Genomic DNA, 16,354 nt, shown 5'->3' on the forward strand with positions numbered 1-16,354 from the left:
TGGTGCAGCTTGTAACTAAAGAACTCCACGTATCTACCTCTGTTGAAAATGCGCACTCTTACCCGTATGAGAGGCAATCCAAATTGTGTACTTGCACAATGAACAACAACGCGTACGTCGGCGCTGTAGCGGAACAGTTTATAGAAAAAGGAGTAAAAGAGTTACAGACTGGCAATGGTGCGAAAGGCAAACATTAGGACGTTTTGGAATCGGAATACAAGCATTTTATGCTTATAAAAACAGCCTCTGTCTGGAACTCGATTTAAAAAAAGATAGCTGATACTGATACTAGAAAAAGTTTATCATGGAATTTTAGTTCAGGCCGCTGAACTGAAGATATTGCAACATGTTCAGGTAATTTCCTAAACCACCGTCTAGTTGAGACTGGATCTGTTGTGACAACGCCGAATACGTTTTTTTTTTTCCTGCAACTGTCTGGGAAAGTCAAGTACAAAAGAGCGACCATGAGAAATGTTGAAAAACAAAGTTTTTTATTTTCAGTTTCAGTAGTATCAACAACTAGGAAAGAGAACAATAACAGCAGAATAAAACGCATAAGATATGTAAAACAAACTATCGCGTTGAGTGTACACAATCGACTAAATTCCCTTGGAAAAGCGAAGTAACGGATCTAAGGAAAACGATACACCACTATGAAGCAGATATACATTTAATAAGCAGAAGCTCGTAATTATTTATATGATTTGCTTATAGATAACAAAGCACAAGCAGACGGGGTTACAGCCAGCAGCTGCATCACCCTGCAGCACTCAGCTGGCCACCCACTGAAGCTCAGCAGGGTTGAGGCTGGTCAGTGGGAGACCTCCCGGGAAGCTATGGTTGCTGTTGGAAGTGGTGTTAGTGGGACCAGTGCCTAATGCCCCAGTATAATGGCAGGGACACTCTACTGTAGTGTGCACCATCTTTGGGATGAGATGTTAAACCGAGGTCCTGACTCTCAGCGATCATTAATGATGGCCAGGCATTTCTCAAGAAGAGTTGGGAGATATTCCAGTGTCCGGGCATAAGGAAGTGTATACCCTGGATGGGGGACCAGTTCATGGGAGGGCAGAAGCCAATTCACTTCCCAGTATGTCTCTGGACCAGAGCACCAGGAGAAAACCTACAGTACATGCTCCACTGTTTGTAAAGCCCTGGAATTACAAACAGTGCACTCACACAGTGAGGCAGCCATGCCACCACACTGCCTTGTGACATTGTAAAAAGCGCTTCACAGACTCCTGGGCCTGAGCTCCCAGTGAGCAAGCCGAAGGCGACAGTGGCCAGGAAAAACTCCCTCACATTACAGGAAGAAGAAACCTTGCGAGGAACCAAGGCTCAAAAGGAGGTGTGAAAAGCAGACTGGTATTTATTTTACAGTCCTTACTAATATTAGAATTCAGTATAATTCATCATTTAACCAATTCAGGAACAGCATGGTGGAGGCCAGGCCTAGCCAGGCAAACCTGGAGCTACAGCTCATTCCAAAGACTGGCTTCCTGTTGTCCGAGTTACAGCATCCACTGCTGAAGAATCAGTCGGATTTCAGTTTAACATCCGATTCATCGCTTGCCTGCAGGAAGGACGAATGGCATGAGTATTCATGATGTAAGGTAGTACGGGATAAATCAGATGAGCCATAAGGTTGGGTATGTGTTTCATAGTCAAGCTGTTTTTTTGTAATGCTATGCAAGTTTTAATCTACATTTCCATGCTAAAGTGCATTTTTTCATTTTTCCTAGCCTTAGTCATGGATCTATACACTGCATTATTTTGAAACTAATTATAACAACAGAATGCAAGAAAACCCAATCAAATATTTTTCAGGCTTAGCACATAGAGTGACAAAAAAAATCTGCATGAACCTGATCTCATGGAAGTTCAGGCAAATGCACACAAGCACTGAGAAAATTCACATGCTCAAGCTTTATGACTGAATGTCTGAGAGCACTTATTGTATAGCGAGCTAATAGGAGATTAACAAATCCTTACAGTTCTTCTTATCCTTTCAACTATAAAAGAGCTGTGTGTATCTGTCAAGTGTAGTGTTAAGTTTTCCTTCAAGTCAAAATGTAATTTTCTCTTAAATTTCACTTTTCTGCATACTAGGCTTCTGGAAACATGTTTTGTTTAAATTAATGTGAATAGGTGAAGACAGAAGATTAATTACCCATCCTGTGTGGTTTCCTCTTGTGAGGCACTATTGTGTGAATAACACAACACTGTGTTGCATCCACCTGACATTTTCTTCCTAGAAAGATCAAAAGAGAATGAGGTTAAGAACCCCAAAACACACTGCACAATTCTGTTCATCACCATGCACACTGGCTTAGCACGATTGTACTGTATCCTCCTGCACGTTAGCCATAATTGTCTACCTAATCAGTTTTCAACTTCCATTCTGGAATTACGATATCTTTTCTGTCACCAGGGAAGTTCTTTATTGCTTTCTGTCAACAGGAAATTTAATTTCTGTCTTTCAAACCACAATGTGGACTTTCAGCTCTCTCACATGAAATAGACTACAGCTGACTGACAAAATCCATATACCTTACCTGTTCTGAGTCAAAATAAAAAAAAAAACTTGTTTCCTTCAACCGTCCTCTGAAATCACCTGTTATTTCTCCAGGCTAGACACTAGAGGGCAGTATCGAACGATTTATTCTAGCCTTAATTGCACATTGAAGTTCCTCACACTTCAGGTGATGCTGGATTTCTTGATTTGTTTCAGACTTGATGGGACATTTTCCACATTCCCCATACCCTGATCACAAATCTGAATCGACAGACCAGGATGGATGCTTGATGTGTAAGTCCAGTCTTCTCATATGCCTCGGTATACTACATAATGTAAATTCTTAATAGATTATTATGAATAATAGAGTGTAAGATAGCTTGGGGGACAGACACAAGACCAGAATCAGACGAATGAAGGTTTCGAGGTGGACAGTGGAATGATAGTAAGTCAAATAGCTCATGTTGCCAAGCCATGTCGAGCCGTCGAAGTCAACACGAAACCTGAGAGGAAGCCAGTGTAAGGACTCCAGGACAGGAGTAATGTGAGCACTTGCACTACACCTGGTCTGGCTTCTGAAATAGCAGAATCCCATACAATATCAACACAATCAGAAAACCGATTCAGTCACACTTACTTCTTACAGCGGTGTCTTAAAATCAGCCCCACAATCAAGGATCCAAGAAAGACGAAAGCCACTGTAATGAAGACAGGTGTAGCTGCCCCTAGATGAGAACAAAAAGCAACAAGATTTCTTATTAATATATCTACTATCAATGAGAACGTTGTTAAAGCCAATACCATACTTTCTTCCAAGAAATGCCTGCATATGAACCTGGGAATAATTAACTCCTTACGTTTCTTATGTTCTTAAGCAGTAAAAGCACAAATGTACCTTAGATTTACAGAATAAATCCCTCAAAAGTCCCCAAGTGAGAGTTATGAAAGAGATGACACATGAAGCAGTTCTTATGAATGGGCTGCTCACAGCCAAATCGATATAACACACATCACACTTTTGAGTCATTGAGAGAATAAAAGTTTGCATGCGACAAAGTCAGTAATAGTGCAAAGGAAACCACATTGGTTACAATCTTTTGTTAAAGCAGTTAATTGTAGAACTTACAGTCAGTCTTAAGGGGAGATGGAGTAGAGGTAGGTGGCGCTGTGTGGAAAAGAAGAAAACCAGTAAGGGGATCTCACTTGATCTGCTGTTCATTGGCAATCAGAGTTTGCAGGCCACTCAAACAACCCCCCCCAACATAACCACTGAGGTCTGTGTAGACTGTTTAATTATCTTTATTTCTTTAAACTGTGCCAAATTGAATTGTAATCTGCACTTTCAGCTCTGTAGACAGTACAGCTATGGAGCCACATATGAGGTGAGACACTATTTTCCAATATGGGTAAAATACAGGAAGATCTAGACTTGGCAGTACAAGATCTACAAACCAGGTTTTTTTTTCCCCAATTCAGGAAGAATTATCAGGCTAAGCTGGAATTGCTGCACACTATTCCAGTAATTCTCGGTTCTCCCTGGACTGAGTGGAATAAAATATTTATTTTTCTCTCATCTCTGCTGCTTTAAACCACAAGAGAATATCTCCTGTCTATAAATGGAACAGGTGAGGAAGCTGAAAAAAAAAAACACTTACTGGGTGTGGGATGCTTGTCATCGGAACAATCTAAAATGAAACAAACAAAAAATTCTGAACACCAGCCACTACAGTATAACTCATTTTAAACTTCTCGGGTTTCTGCCTTTCTAAATAATAACAGCAACATCCTTATGCACCACAACAGATGCTGTTGGCAACCCCAGCTCCTCCTAATGAAGTCAGACAACATGATTCTAAAAATATTTTTAAAACAAAAAGCTCTGGACAAATGTTCAATCATCTGTGCGCAGTGTGGCAGAGTGGCAGTTAGTACAGCTGGATCCGATTCTGACTTGTGGTGCCTGGCTATGAGAATTTTGCTTGTCTGCCCACAGACTAGGGCTAGATTATATTGCCTGTGTGCAATAGAATCTTAATTCAATTCAATGTATTTTTATATAGCGCCTTTCACAGCAAGGTCCCCCCAAGGCGCTTAGCAATGCAGGTGACCACGCATGTTGTGAGCACAGAACAGAAAAGACCAGAAGACCATGGAGGAGAGGAACCAAAAAACCTCTAGGGGTCCAAGGCCAACTGGCTGTCCAACCCCTTTGAGCATGCTAACAATATACAATTAATTCAAAGAAAATAATTTAGTTGCCTATATCATAAGGTTCTCACAAGTTTGTGCTTATTGAACTGGACCTTGAGTTAAGACGTAATTAAAAGTTTATTACATTCAAATAAATTAAACAATAGTGTGGTGTATGATGATGATGACCATATGTAGTATGCACTTGAGAGTACAATTGCTGAAAGCTAATTTGTTAGTTGAGTATATTTGCCAAGTTAATTATGCAAAATATTCGTCTTTAACAAAGTACAGTTCTCATACTTTTGTATTTAACTAGCTACAACTTTCACCTTTTTGCACAGATTTCACTACATTGAACTTACTTTTCAAGGACAGAGAGAGAGACATGGTTACAGAAGCTCCTTCATCAGTCTCATACTCCAGGGTGTATTTGATTGCAGTGGACTTTGATGCGATCCTGGTCAGGTAGAGAGTTTCGCCATCCTTGGACAAGCATGGTTCAAATTTTTCTAACACCTCTGGGCGACACGTATTGGGCTGATGTTGAGTGTAGTAAAAGTAGATGTTGGAAGTGCTGTTAATAAGCGAAACATGTCCTTTTAAATTACCAGTGAGGTTGAAATGTAGTTTCACAACGTCTCCAGGGCAAGCCAGTACACCTGAGAGGAAAGACAGACATTGATATTCACCTTAGAGTTATGCAATTTCTCCGTCCTATTTTCATCAGGAAATCACTGTTAATTCTGTTACATAAAGAAACCTCTGAATACATTTCAACCAGCCATTAATATATACTGGATTCCAAATTCGCAAATGCTCAGTCTGCCTCTGAATGCTGAAAGCCTTTGCAATATCCCTCCACTGATTTCTCTCTCTGGCTGTGCTCTTCCATCTTGGCCCTGAAAAACCTACCGATCTCATCTGGATTCCTTCTTCATCGGTCTCTTGTGTCCCAACAAATGATCTGTTCTTGCTGTGTTTCCAGCCCAATGCTATATTCCTGATATTTTCAATGTCCCAGGCTGAGCAGGCAAATGCATGGTTCCCACTTAGCCCATTTACCCCGGCCTATTTAATGCTGCTTCACACTCTCCCCTGTGCTCAGTATTGGGGTTTGTCCTGGCTGGAGCTACTTCCATTTTCACTATGACTTACTACTTGGTTTTTGGCTGCCTGACCCCGGTTTGTTCTCGGACTAGGTCTCCTGGTTTTGGTACTAATAATATAATAATGTGATAATGATAATGTTTCTTTATTAGCCCTATACAATTTCTTGCATTAGGAATTTGTCTTTTCGCATACCTCAGCTTTTCTCCATGGAGACACAGATGGGGAGAGAAGCTTGGGGTCAGAGCGCAGGGTCTGCCATTGTACGGCGCCCCTGGAGCAGTTAGGGTTAAGGGCCATGCTCAGGGGCCCAACGGAGTAGGATTCCTCTGCCGGCCGCGGGATTTGAACCGGCAACCTTCCAGTCACAGGCGCAGATCCTGAGCCACAGAGCCACCGCTCCGCCCCTGTACTGGGATACTTGGGTTATGGTCTGGTTTAGACTCTCGGCTTCCTCACGGCCGATGGCTATGCTTCTGGTTTTGTACTTTTACCTGCGGCTTTCAGACCTCGTATGTTATATCGACGACGCCTCTGGAGATCGCCCTGGTTTTCTGGATAGTCCTCTCTGCTATTGCGTAACAATCACTATGTCTGGCAGTTAACTATTTCCAAAGTTTTTAAAAACTTCAGGTTCAGAATAATCTACATTATTAGTAAAGTACCATGATGCACAATAAATGGCTGAGTGGCAACTTACTTGGTTGGTACATATAACCAACTATGAATGAATAAAAAAAACTCCAGACAGACTCACCACAGCAAGCGGTTCTCAGCAATGATAAGAGAAATATGCATGTGATAAGACAACCTGAAACACAGAAAAAGTGTCTGATTAATAGTTTTAAAGACCACATAATTTCTCATTCCAGAACGTTTTGCAGAAATGGAGAGTCACCAATCTGCAAAACTGTTATCACAGTTAATTCACATATATTTTATATATATATATTCAGGTATCCCAATTTGATCATTAATAAGATCTATATTTCATACCAACTTGAAATTATAGTGGAATTGTAATAGATTACTCTGTAACTAAATGAGTCGCCCTAAAATAAAACTATTACCTGTGGAGTAAATATCAACGTTCTGTGTGGCTGTTTGCATCAAGCTCAGCAAGATGCACAAAGCCCAGCGACCAGTTAACAGTGTTTGTGTATATGTCTCAGAAAGTGTCTAGTGGCTTCCCTCCAAGATCACAATTAACATCACACTATCTCCTTAGCTGTATTCTCATATGAACCTATTGCTGACATACTGTAATTCCCCAGGATGCCTGCCTGCAAGTATGTTGGTTTCAGCACACAGTGCTGGGTGAGGATCAGATTACATCGCCGGGTCAGACTAATTTCTAATGCTAATCTAATCATCACATCAAGACGGACCAATCCTCTTAATGCAGTCTCTCAGTCTCCAAAACCCACAAAACGTAAGAACTCGGTGGCGGTTGAATGAAAGGATCTTGAGCAGGTTAGACTTGCTGTTAACAGTGGAAGTTATTGACTGGAGTCTGGGATTAAGTAATCTCTCCTAGCTGCACCTATTTGCCATCATCACAAAAGTAGCTCAATATCCTGAACTCAAACTCCTCCCTTCGCATTAGTCTCAGGCTTCCCTCCTCCACTCCATCTCCGCCTTGCAGCTACGCCTTGGTTCTTTCGGAATGGGGTTCAAGTCTCCTTGTTCTGTAGCCAGGAGGCTGCCCATTAACCAAGCAGGTGAAGCCAAACCTATTCTCACCAAGTATTCCCAGCATTTCCACAGTATCTCATTCTTAGCTGCTGTTGTCCCTGCTGAACTTTCACTTCAGCGTTGACAACACTGTGTGAGGGAAATTCTGACTGCATTTACACCAAACTTGCTTGGGTGGAACTCAGATTCCACAGTGGTTTGTCAGTTGCATTTGCATTCTGCCAGAACCCTCGCTGTGGTGATGGTGGTGCTGTGGTTGCTCACATGAACCACCTTTTGGGAAAGGAAACCACATTCAGAAATTTATGCCGTTGGCGAAAGACAACAGGATTTTTAACATCAAGTTGTACGTACGGACTTTTCCTGTCTGTGGCCTCCCTGGTCGTTTCAGGACCTTGCCCCTCGATTTTGAGGTGCTTCCTTTCCAGCAGGTCTTCACGATCTTCAGAGAGATCGGCAGCAGGACAGAGACCAAGTATTGAGCCATTTTTTCCCAGAGTTGCGAAGAGTTTTCGGATTGACCCCTCTTCCCTTTCTTCCTTCTCGCCTTCTCCGATTTTTCTTTCCCTCCGGATTTCTTTCCAGGACGTTCAGGCTTGGCTTCCTTTGGAGCTTCCACCCTCGCCTCGAGGAAACGATCAGGATTTGGGAGCAACTTCGGCTTATCGGGATCTGGAGATCTCTGATCGTGCTCTTCCTCTGCGCTTTCCTGCTTATCTGTGTCTGAAGCTAGGAGCTCCTGCACCGGCCCTTGGAATTCCATAATATCCTGCGATCCAGCAGGAAACGGCAAAGTGGGAACAGATCCCAAAGTCCCAAATGAACTGTTGGGACTCTTGGAGTCCTTCACTACAGTGTCCTCCAGACCTGAGTCCTGAAATACTTGCATCCTTTCAGGAACGGTGTCTTGCTCTGTCATTCCGGTGGTGTTCAAATCGCCATCGTCACTGAAGAAATCGGGGATGGCAGAGGACCTCTTTAAAATGCTGTCATGTTCCATGCCCAGATCTTGAGTCGGCATCTTCAACACCTCCAAGTTTCCAGCTCCTGTGCCCCTGGCCCCTGCTGGTATCTCAGCCCTGACTCCAATTTCCATCACTCCTCCATCTTCTCGAAAGGGCTCACAGGAAGAAGTGGCACCACACGTTTCTTCATCATCACTTCCCCTGTAAAACAAAGGTCATTTTTTAGCTGTTTCAGAAGCCCAACTCTTCATTTCTAAGAGAGCAATAGAAACGGAGTATTGTGGCTTTTGACAACAAACCTAAAACACATTTTATGTATGGGTGATGTACAGTATCTGAACATTTGTCACGCATGCAGTTAGTTTTCTATGCTATAGGTACCAAACATTAAAATCCTCTCTAACCTCTGTTCTACAGTACATACTGTATGCTGTATGTGCAGAGAAACTCCTCCTCCAGTATATTTGATATCACTTCTCCATTTGAGCTTTCTGTGGTGCTTTCTGAGAGAGGTGCCTCATATCCTGTGATCAGAAGGAACTCTTGTGCAAAGATGAAAGTTAGCCTGTTGCAATGCTGCACATTGGTGGTGGTGGAGGGGAATCCCCATTACCTGTAAAGCGCTTTGAGTGGAGTGTCCAGAAAAGCGCTATATAAGTGTAAGCTATTATTATTATTATTATTATTATTATTATTATTATTATTATTATTTGGACGAGAGGCGCGTCCCTTCCCTGTCAGTCGAGAGGTGGCCGCAGGGGTGCAGTTTCCCTAAGGATGCCTCGCCCTAACTTTCTGCAGCGCTACCTTACTCCTCTGCCAGGGCGGATCTCGCTCGCGGTCAGCTAGTGTCCTGACGCGGGTTTGAACCTGTAATACTGTTTTTTTTCCCCCACAGTAATCCTGAGGTTCCCGCGTTCTTTCTTTAATTAATTCGCAAATGCTCAGTCTGCCTCTGAATGCTGAAAGCCTTTGCGATATCCCTCCACTGATTTCTCTCTCTGGCTGTGCTCTTCCATCTTGGCCCTGAAAAACCTACTGATCTCAGTAACGTTTCCGACAACTTTCCTTTTTTTTTAAACCCATCCCGTGTGTTCCTCCACCTGCGTTTGCGCGTCTTTTACTACCCATTAAAAATAAACGAGCAGAAAAACATTTTAATAAGATGCAGTTTTGTCTTGGCTATTCGGGGTCATGCCAACGTCATTACTAAAACGAAAGGATGCAAACTGGCAATATGTGGGTTTTGAAAGTTCACGTTTTAAAAATCCTCCTCATGAAAAAATTGTCGACCCGTAATTTTATTTGGAGATCAAAAGGTGGAGCGTGACGTTTTGAAATCCATCGTTCAAATGTATAGTTTTAAAAACAGTTTTAAAAGTTTCGAAAAAGCAACACTAGTTGTATCCGAACGAGCAGACGTGTTAACGGAGACAGAGCTTGGAAGATGTAGTTAATGCAATTGCTATCATGACAGCGTGCGCAGTATTTGAAATTACTTTTGTGATTGTTCGAATTTGACAAAATATTTTTCCATTTTGGAAAGAACAACAAAAAACTCTTGTTCTGCGTGTGCGTATCAGACTAATCGGTTGCGGTTTTCTGTAAAAAAAAAATACTAGGCTATGGTGCTACCATTACATGGATATCTGTGTCATGTTCTTCAGAGTGAGAATCAGCTGCAATTTAGTCATGCCAGGAAACGTTAGGCATATGTACTTCATATTATATCAAAATAAGCAGGTTCAGCTATCCAACACTGATAAATCATATGGGTGAACAGCTATCAGTGCCTGCTTTGTTAATTAAACAGAAGGGACTAGATAATATTTACATACCCTGCAATGTATAAATATAGTGGATTATGTCACTAACATATGTACTACAGAAGAACAGAGTATTACGTTTCTGCGTAATCTGCATAATCCATATGGGTAATTCATATATCCCTTGTTTTCAAAAGAATTCTGCTGTGGAGGTAATGACTCTTCCTAGTCAGAGGAAGGCCTGTCTAGGTCTCTGGTTGTGCTAGCCAGATCCAGCAATAGGAATTCCTAAGAAATTCTAGGACTGTTGCCCAGCCAGTCCTACGTGCAGTAGGTCCCATCCACCCCCCATTCTATGGTGTGAGCAGGTGCAGATTCGAAAAACCAGTGTTTACCATTGCCTTACAATCTCGCACTCGGGGTGGACACACATCGGCTTGCGGAAATGACTCATGTGAACCTACATCTCCAAATGTGTTTGAGAGTACACAGGGTACTCAGAGGCTCCATTCAGCAATGACGCCTCCAGGACACTGTTAGGGGTTTTCCAAGAGAGAAACCTGGCGGCTTGAAATGTGTAGGGTGTGTGTGTGTGTGGTGGGGGTGTTTGCTCAAATATTGCCAGTCACAAACCTGTTTTTTTTTCCTTTTTCTCTCAGCCCTAATTTCTCAGATTAGCTGTTTACGAGATTCGAACATCCATGACGCCTTCTTATCATCAGAGAAACTCTATTCGTGGTTGAGTGAAGTAAGAAAAGGTATGTTCCACCCCTACTCTTTTCGAGAAACGCCCTGGGCTTTTTAATGGCCACAGAGAGCCAGGACCTCGGTTTTCCATCTCATCTGAAGGACGGCGCCTTTTTACAGTCTAGAGTCCCTGTCGCTATACTGGGGCATCAGGACCCAGATAGACCACAGGGGGTGAGTGCTCCCTGCTGGCCCCACTAACACCTCTTCCAGCAGCAGCCTTAGTTTTCCCCAGGAGTCTCCCATCCAGGTACTGGCCAGGCTCACACCTGCTGAGCTCCAGTGGGCTGCCAGCTGTGAGTTGCAGGGCGATATGGCTGCTGGCTTAAGTGTGATAGTTATTATGATTAGTAGTAGTATTTTTCATATCGCCTTTAAAAATAACCTCTAAAAGTGCTTTACAGTAGGAGAAAAATATTAGCAAGGAGAAGAGGATACAAAATTAGCACAATTAACAACAAGGGTTTAGAATGCAGAAAACGATGCAAGGGGCAGACAGGACCGATTAAGTAAAACTAGCCTTTCTGATGCAACGTGTATTTACACAACAAATATTCACGCAACATTTGTTGTTACACTTACCAAGTTATGGCATTATAAATAAATTAGGGCATGGAAAAATAAGAATATTAATCCATTCCTGTTGCACTACAGAATGGTCTCTGCTATCCGTGTTGGCACTGAATTAAAAGCTCACCTTTTGTGGCTCGATTTATTTGTTTTTTCTGAATCGGAGTGTTCCTGGGTATCTGAAAAAGAGAAATGTTTGACAATTCATTGAAATGATATCAGTTACGCGAAAGGCATGAGATCATATGCAGACAATGAAATGCAATACCAGCCTGTGTTTCGGAGGTTATCGGCAGAACATTTAACAAGATGCTCTATAAAGGACACATTCAAGACATTGTTTAAAAGCTTCCACCATAACATTTTCCATACGCATTTCGAAAGAGGAAGTTGAGTCTTTGCCAACAGACAGAAATAAGCACTTAAACTTATCGCACTCAAATAAGGACAACGATGGCAACAACTCCCAGTGACACCTCTTTAAAGTGACGGAAAGGAAGCGCGAGGGGTGGATATCTAAAAGCCAAGTGCGGAACAATAAAAAGCGAAATTTTACGTTTTAAAAGCATGTGCACACATACTAGATGCTCAAGTGTGAGGTACTATTTTTTTAATTTATGATTATACTGTATTATGAGACTTCCCTCTCCACCAGCGCAGTATATTGAAACATGCACGGATAAGTCATAAATGTTACGGATTTTGTACCGCAAAACGTAAGAATGCAGCAAATTAAAAGCTCTCTCTTTACAATATGTAAGGCCTACATTTCCTATGCCTTTTTCGCAGTACGGTTACTGTTCTGAATATTCCGGCCTGTTCTGATCTGGGGAAAAAGCTCGATGTTTTCCTACGTTAAGATTGAAGTTTACACGGTAGCCTCTGGTACTCGATTAAAAAAAAAAAAGCACGTCTGGGCACAAAACATCATACAGCTCGGTCGGTAAAAAACAGACTGAATAATGAATAATCTGTGCCTAATGCTCTCAAAACAGATTGAAAAATCAAGGCTGTGATTAATCACACCTAAGCTGATACATCACCCATGATTACGGTTTTCACCTTTTTCTAAGAATGAATATACTGTTGGCAACAATGGACGAGTGAAAATGTATCGGAATATTTCACGGGTGTAGGCTAGGTACTCTTGAGTCTACAGGACAGGGGAGTTTAACTACTACTATTATTCTAATTGAGCTTTAGCATTGGAGGGCGAGCTTTAAACAAATTAAACGTTCAATAAAAATACAAATGTTATATTATAAGTAACATAAAAAACGTACTGTAGTAGAGGTGCTGGAAACGCTACAGTACCTGTTGAATTTAAATTTAAACATATAACAGTACAATGTGTAATCTATGCTATCCGTTTTTCGTTCCTTTAAATATTGGTTTTGAGGCAATTTTATTAAGATTTGTGTTCTAATTGATCTGATTTCAAGATAAAATGGCCTCCTGTTAAATATGTCTTTTTTCATGTTGAGCGATTTACCAGCAGAAACACCACACAACACTACGAGTGCCGATTCGGAAAAAAAATCAAAGTCCGAAAACATTGTAGTTTTGTTTTTTTATAATAGTTGCAAGACGAATGAAGGTAAGGGAACGGCTTTAATTTAGAACGGTTTACCGTATGCGTTCTGTTAAAATTGAATGTTGTTTGATTTCTCCATTTATTTTAAAGTTTTGAAGATTTTGAAGATGATAAAACCAGTACTTTCGATAATTAAACCATACACTAATTACGTAATGCATACAAATAAACCATAAATAATCTAAAAAAGTATGCACTTTAGTTATACTGTATATTAAATACCATCGTTTCCTAGCACATACATATCACGCGTTGCAACACAAAGTAATTTGACTGGCTATAAAAGTTTATCAAAGCTAAAAAAGTAAACAATTTCAAATTAATTAAAAATGTTTTACCTATTTTATACCTAACTGTCTATTATCCAATGTAAGGTTTAACAGTGTTAACCTGTTCTCACATAAACTACATTGTCAACCATTCGCAATTAATCTTCACCAAACGCGGATCACATTTGACTTGTCACGTTTGACTTCTTGCACGCAATATCTTTTGTTCTTTTTTTAAATAAAAATAATTTCAAATTGTACAGTCGGTGAAGATATCGTTTTTGAGCCTCTATGTCTGAGCCTATGTCATCTTCACGTTCACTGATATGCAGTATGCGCAGTTGCAGTATCTGCCTAATACTAACCACAAACTTTGCCAGTTTAAATTCATAACGTGTTCGCGGGATCTACAGTAAAGACTAATATTTTTTGGGAATCACAGACGATAAAAAGCCCATCAACATTTCCAATAATTCCCGCATAGTGTTTTGCAAGGAGCAATTTTTGTAGCCAATTCGATAATTGCGCAGATTAATTTTACAGGCCTTCTGTCAGAAGTGCCCTTTTGTAATTTAATTAAAGTCAGACTTATTTTAATATTTGTAAGCATTAACAAATAGCCTACTAAACTTCGTTCATTGACCATTTTTGGTACTGTGAAAAGAAACGGGTACTTTCTGGTAGTTTTATTCAAGAACTCACTAAACGTCTTCGATTATATGATATTTGATATTTATTTGGATTTCGTTTTGAATTTAGTTAACGTTTCTCACTGTTAGCAGGTTTGAAAAGGTAACGAAGAGCCCGAGGCTGTATCACTCTCTGAAAAACAACTTCCTCTAACATCTACGGCATATCTGCAAAGTAACTATCCTAATAAAGGTCTTTGAGAGGAAACGATGTGGGGGGGACTTATTTATGGTTCCGACAAGTGAGAGCATTTTTTATCTTCGGAAGCAATTCCAATCATTGTTTGCACACGATTTATCATGGTTTATCGTTTTCCGCATTGTACATAAACATATCCTTCAGGCTTGTACAAATGCCATTACACACGTGTTAGGGTTGTGTTTACACGGAAAACACGAGCCTGTGAGCCTAGCTTTTATTTATTCACCAAGCGGTCATAAATCTGTATGTGCACATATCACTAGTCAGCCTTTTCTTTCACATAAACGATCAGGCGTAATATACTGTGCTTAGCTAGGCTTATAATCCACCGCTAATATAACATAGTAAAGGTAATAATACTTTGTGACGGTTGCTTTGCCAACGTGAATTCTTAACGTTTTCGTTGATGTTTCTGAGAAACACTTCTAATAAATATTAATTGCTTATCAGTACATCGCTGAAACGAAGTTATTACACCTAACATGCATATCTGGACGTACATAAATTATGTATAATAAATAGTTTAAAAAAATACTTACCGTTGCTCGTTACGGCCATTTCAAACTCGATCGACACTTTTCAAGGTAGCAGCCGAATTTGTTTCTTTTCTGATTTGTCTGCGAATTTACGGAGATCAATTATTGGTCTCGATCTGTATGAGAGACGAGGAAGGGTTTATCCGATCAAAAGTTAGAAAGTTCTTGCTGCTGTGGGTTTACAGAAGCAGATATTTCTGTTTTCGGGTGTGCGCGACACGTCCACTGCGGCCAAATGGTTAATTCCGCTGTGGGCTTGGGTTCTTCTATCCTCCCAATGAGACGGAAGAGGTTTTGTTTCGCAATCAACTTCTCTCTCTCTCTCTCTAGATTTCTCAAGCACACGTACGAAAAGTCTGTGGTGTTCTCACCCCTGAGAGGAAGTAGTGTTTTTGAATTGGAGTTATTTGTATGATGCATTGATGTACTGTATACTTTGATTAAATGACGTGTTAACGCGTTATAATCTTTCAGCGGGTCTTGCTTTAAAGAGGCGCCCTTTTATTACATAATTGACTGTTTTTCCACGTTGGCATGATATCGGTAAGAACAAATAAATTCACAGCAAATGCTGTGCAAACAACCTCCACTGAGAGTTTTTTTTTTCTGCCGAAACAAAGGTTGTTTTTTTAAAAAAAACATATGTGCGGTTTCATCTCTGTGGTTTTCCTCACTCACATACTGTAAGTTGTTGGTTGTTGGTCGTAAATTATTTCTGACTGAAGGTTGTAGGAAACTCTGCATGAAGGCTATATAAGAGATTCAACAACTGTCCGCTTTTCTCGTCCAGCCTGCAGCTGAAACCGTTGATTTTGTCCTGCGTGTGTGTGTGATTTGGCATTCTCTTACTCATGTACAGGATCTCAGGAATCTCCCAGCCAAAAGTTAGAAAGCAGTTTACAGACTTCAGAAAAGGCTCTCCAGATCTGTTCCTGGTGGGCCAGTGTGTCTACAGGTTTTCAGTCCAGCCGAGAACGTAATGACCCGAATTTGCTCATTAATGTCTGAACTGCACTAGTTGAACAGTTTCTCTCAGCTCTCCAGATGCTTCAAGGAGAACTGGAAGAACCTGGCCAGGAACTCCCTACTGCAAAGGGTTACATCACTGTAACAAGCTCGCACTAAATCGATTGTGTCACGATCGTAATCCCTCCTCTTAAGGACGCTCCGGCCTTTTCGTATTTTGTTAATTTTCATGCACCTGCCACGTTTGTCCGTTTTTTTTTTACAAAATATACATTTCCATACTACATCTAAAAAAAAAGGAAATATTCTCACAAATAATAAACATAGCATGCAATAAAAAACTATTCGAACGGCGGTGATTGTCCGTAATCAATCAGTGCAAGTGGATGACGGGGCCGGATTTGCGCAATTAGAGTGCTGCTTGGAATCTATCGCTGAAAAAAGTAATCCCTTAGGGGAACATCCTGTAAGGGATGATTAATTCCGTTATCTGTTAAGTATGACATTTGGAACAACCATCAAAAGGCACCACTTCTTCTG

At 40.9% G+C, this 16,354-nt stretch overlaps 1 protein-coding gene and 1 long non-coding RNA gene across 6 annotated transcripts in view; one reads left to right on the plus strand and one right to left on the minus strand.

The window, feature by feature from the left end:
* Nucleotides 1–16,354, plus strand: part of LOC107075445 (uncharacterized) — a 44,621-nt gene that overhangs the window by 24,160 nt on the left and 4,107 nt on the right. For all 4 annotated transcript variants that reach the window (XR_011183825.1, XR_001476975.2, XR_011183823.1 and 1 more), the window contains exons 2-3: nucleotides 2,732–2,809; nucleotides 10,901–10,999. This is a non-coding gene — a long non-coding RNA (uncharacterized lncRNA). The remainder of the gene's footprint in view (nucleotides 1–2,731; nucleotides 2,810–10,900; nucleotides 11,000–16,354) is intronic.
* On the minus strand, nucleotides 473–15,091 carry LOC107075443 (uncharacterized). Of its 2 annotated transcripts, XM_015336594.2 has the most exons (10): nucleotides 14,852–15,091; nucleotides 11,686–11,737; nucleotides 7,865–8,676; nucleotides 6,573–6,626; nucleotides 5,071–5,367; nucleotides 4,171–4,200; nucleotides 3,642–3,680; nucleotides 3,153–3,240; nucleotides 2,171–2,251; nucleotides 473–1,573 (listed from the first exon to the last, which is right to left on the minus strand). In XM_015336594.2, the coding sequence occupies exons 1-10, from the start codon at nucleotides 14,868–14,870 to the stop codon at nucleotides 1,546–1,548; spliced, it is 1,500 nt and encodes a 499-aa protein (XP_015192080.2). In that variant the 5' UTR covers nucleotides 14,871–15,091; the 3' UTR covers nucleotides 473–1,545. The 2 variants fall into 2 exon arrangements, with proteins under 2 accessions (XP_015192080.2, XP_015192081.2); XM_015336595.2 differs by lacking the exons at nucleotides 11,686–11,737; nucleotides 14,852–15,091 and adding an exon at nucleotides 11,571–11,663.

The sequence above is a fragment of the Lepisosteus oculatus genome, chromosome 27 (assembly GCF_040954835.1).
Source record: "Lepisosteus oculatus isolate fLepOcu1 chromosome 27, fLepOcu1.hap2, whole genome shotgun sequence".
Classification (NCBI taxonomy): Eukaryota; Metazoa; Chordata; class Actinopteri; order Semionotiformes; family Lepisosteidae; genus Lepisosteus; species Lepisosteus oculatus.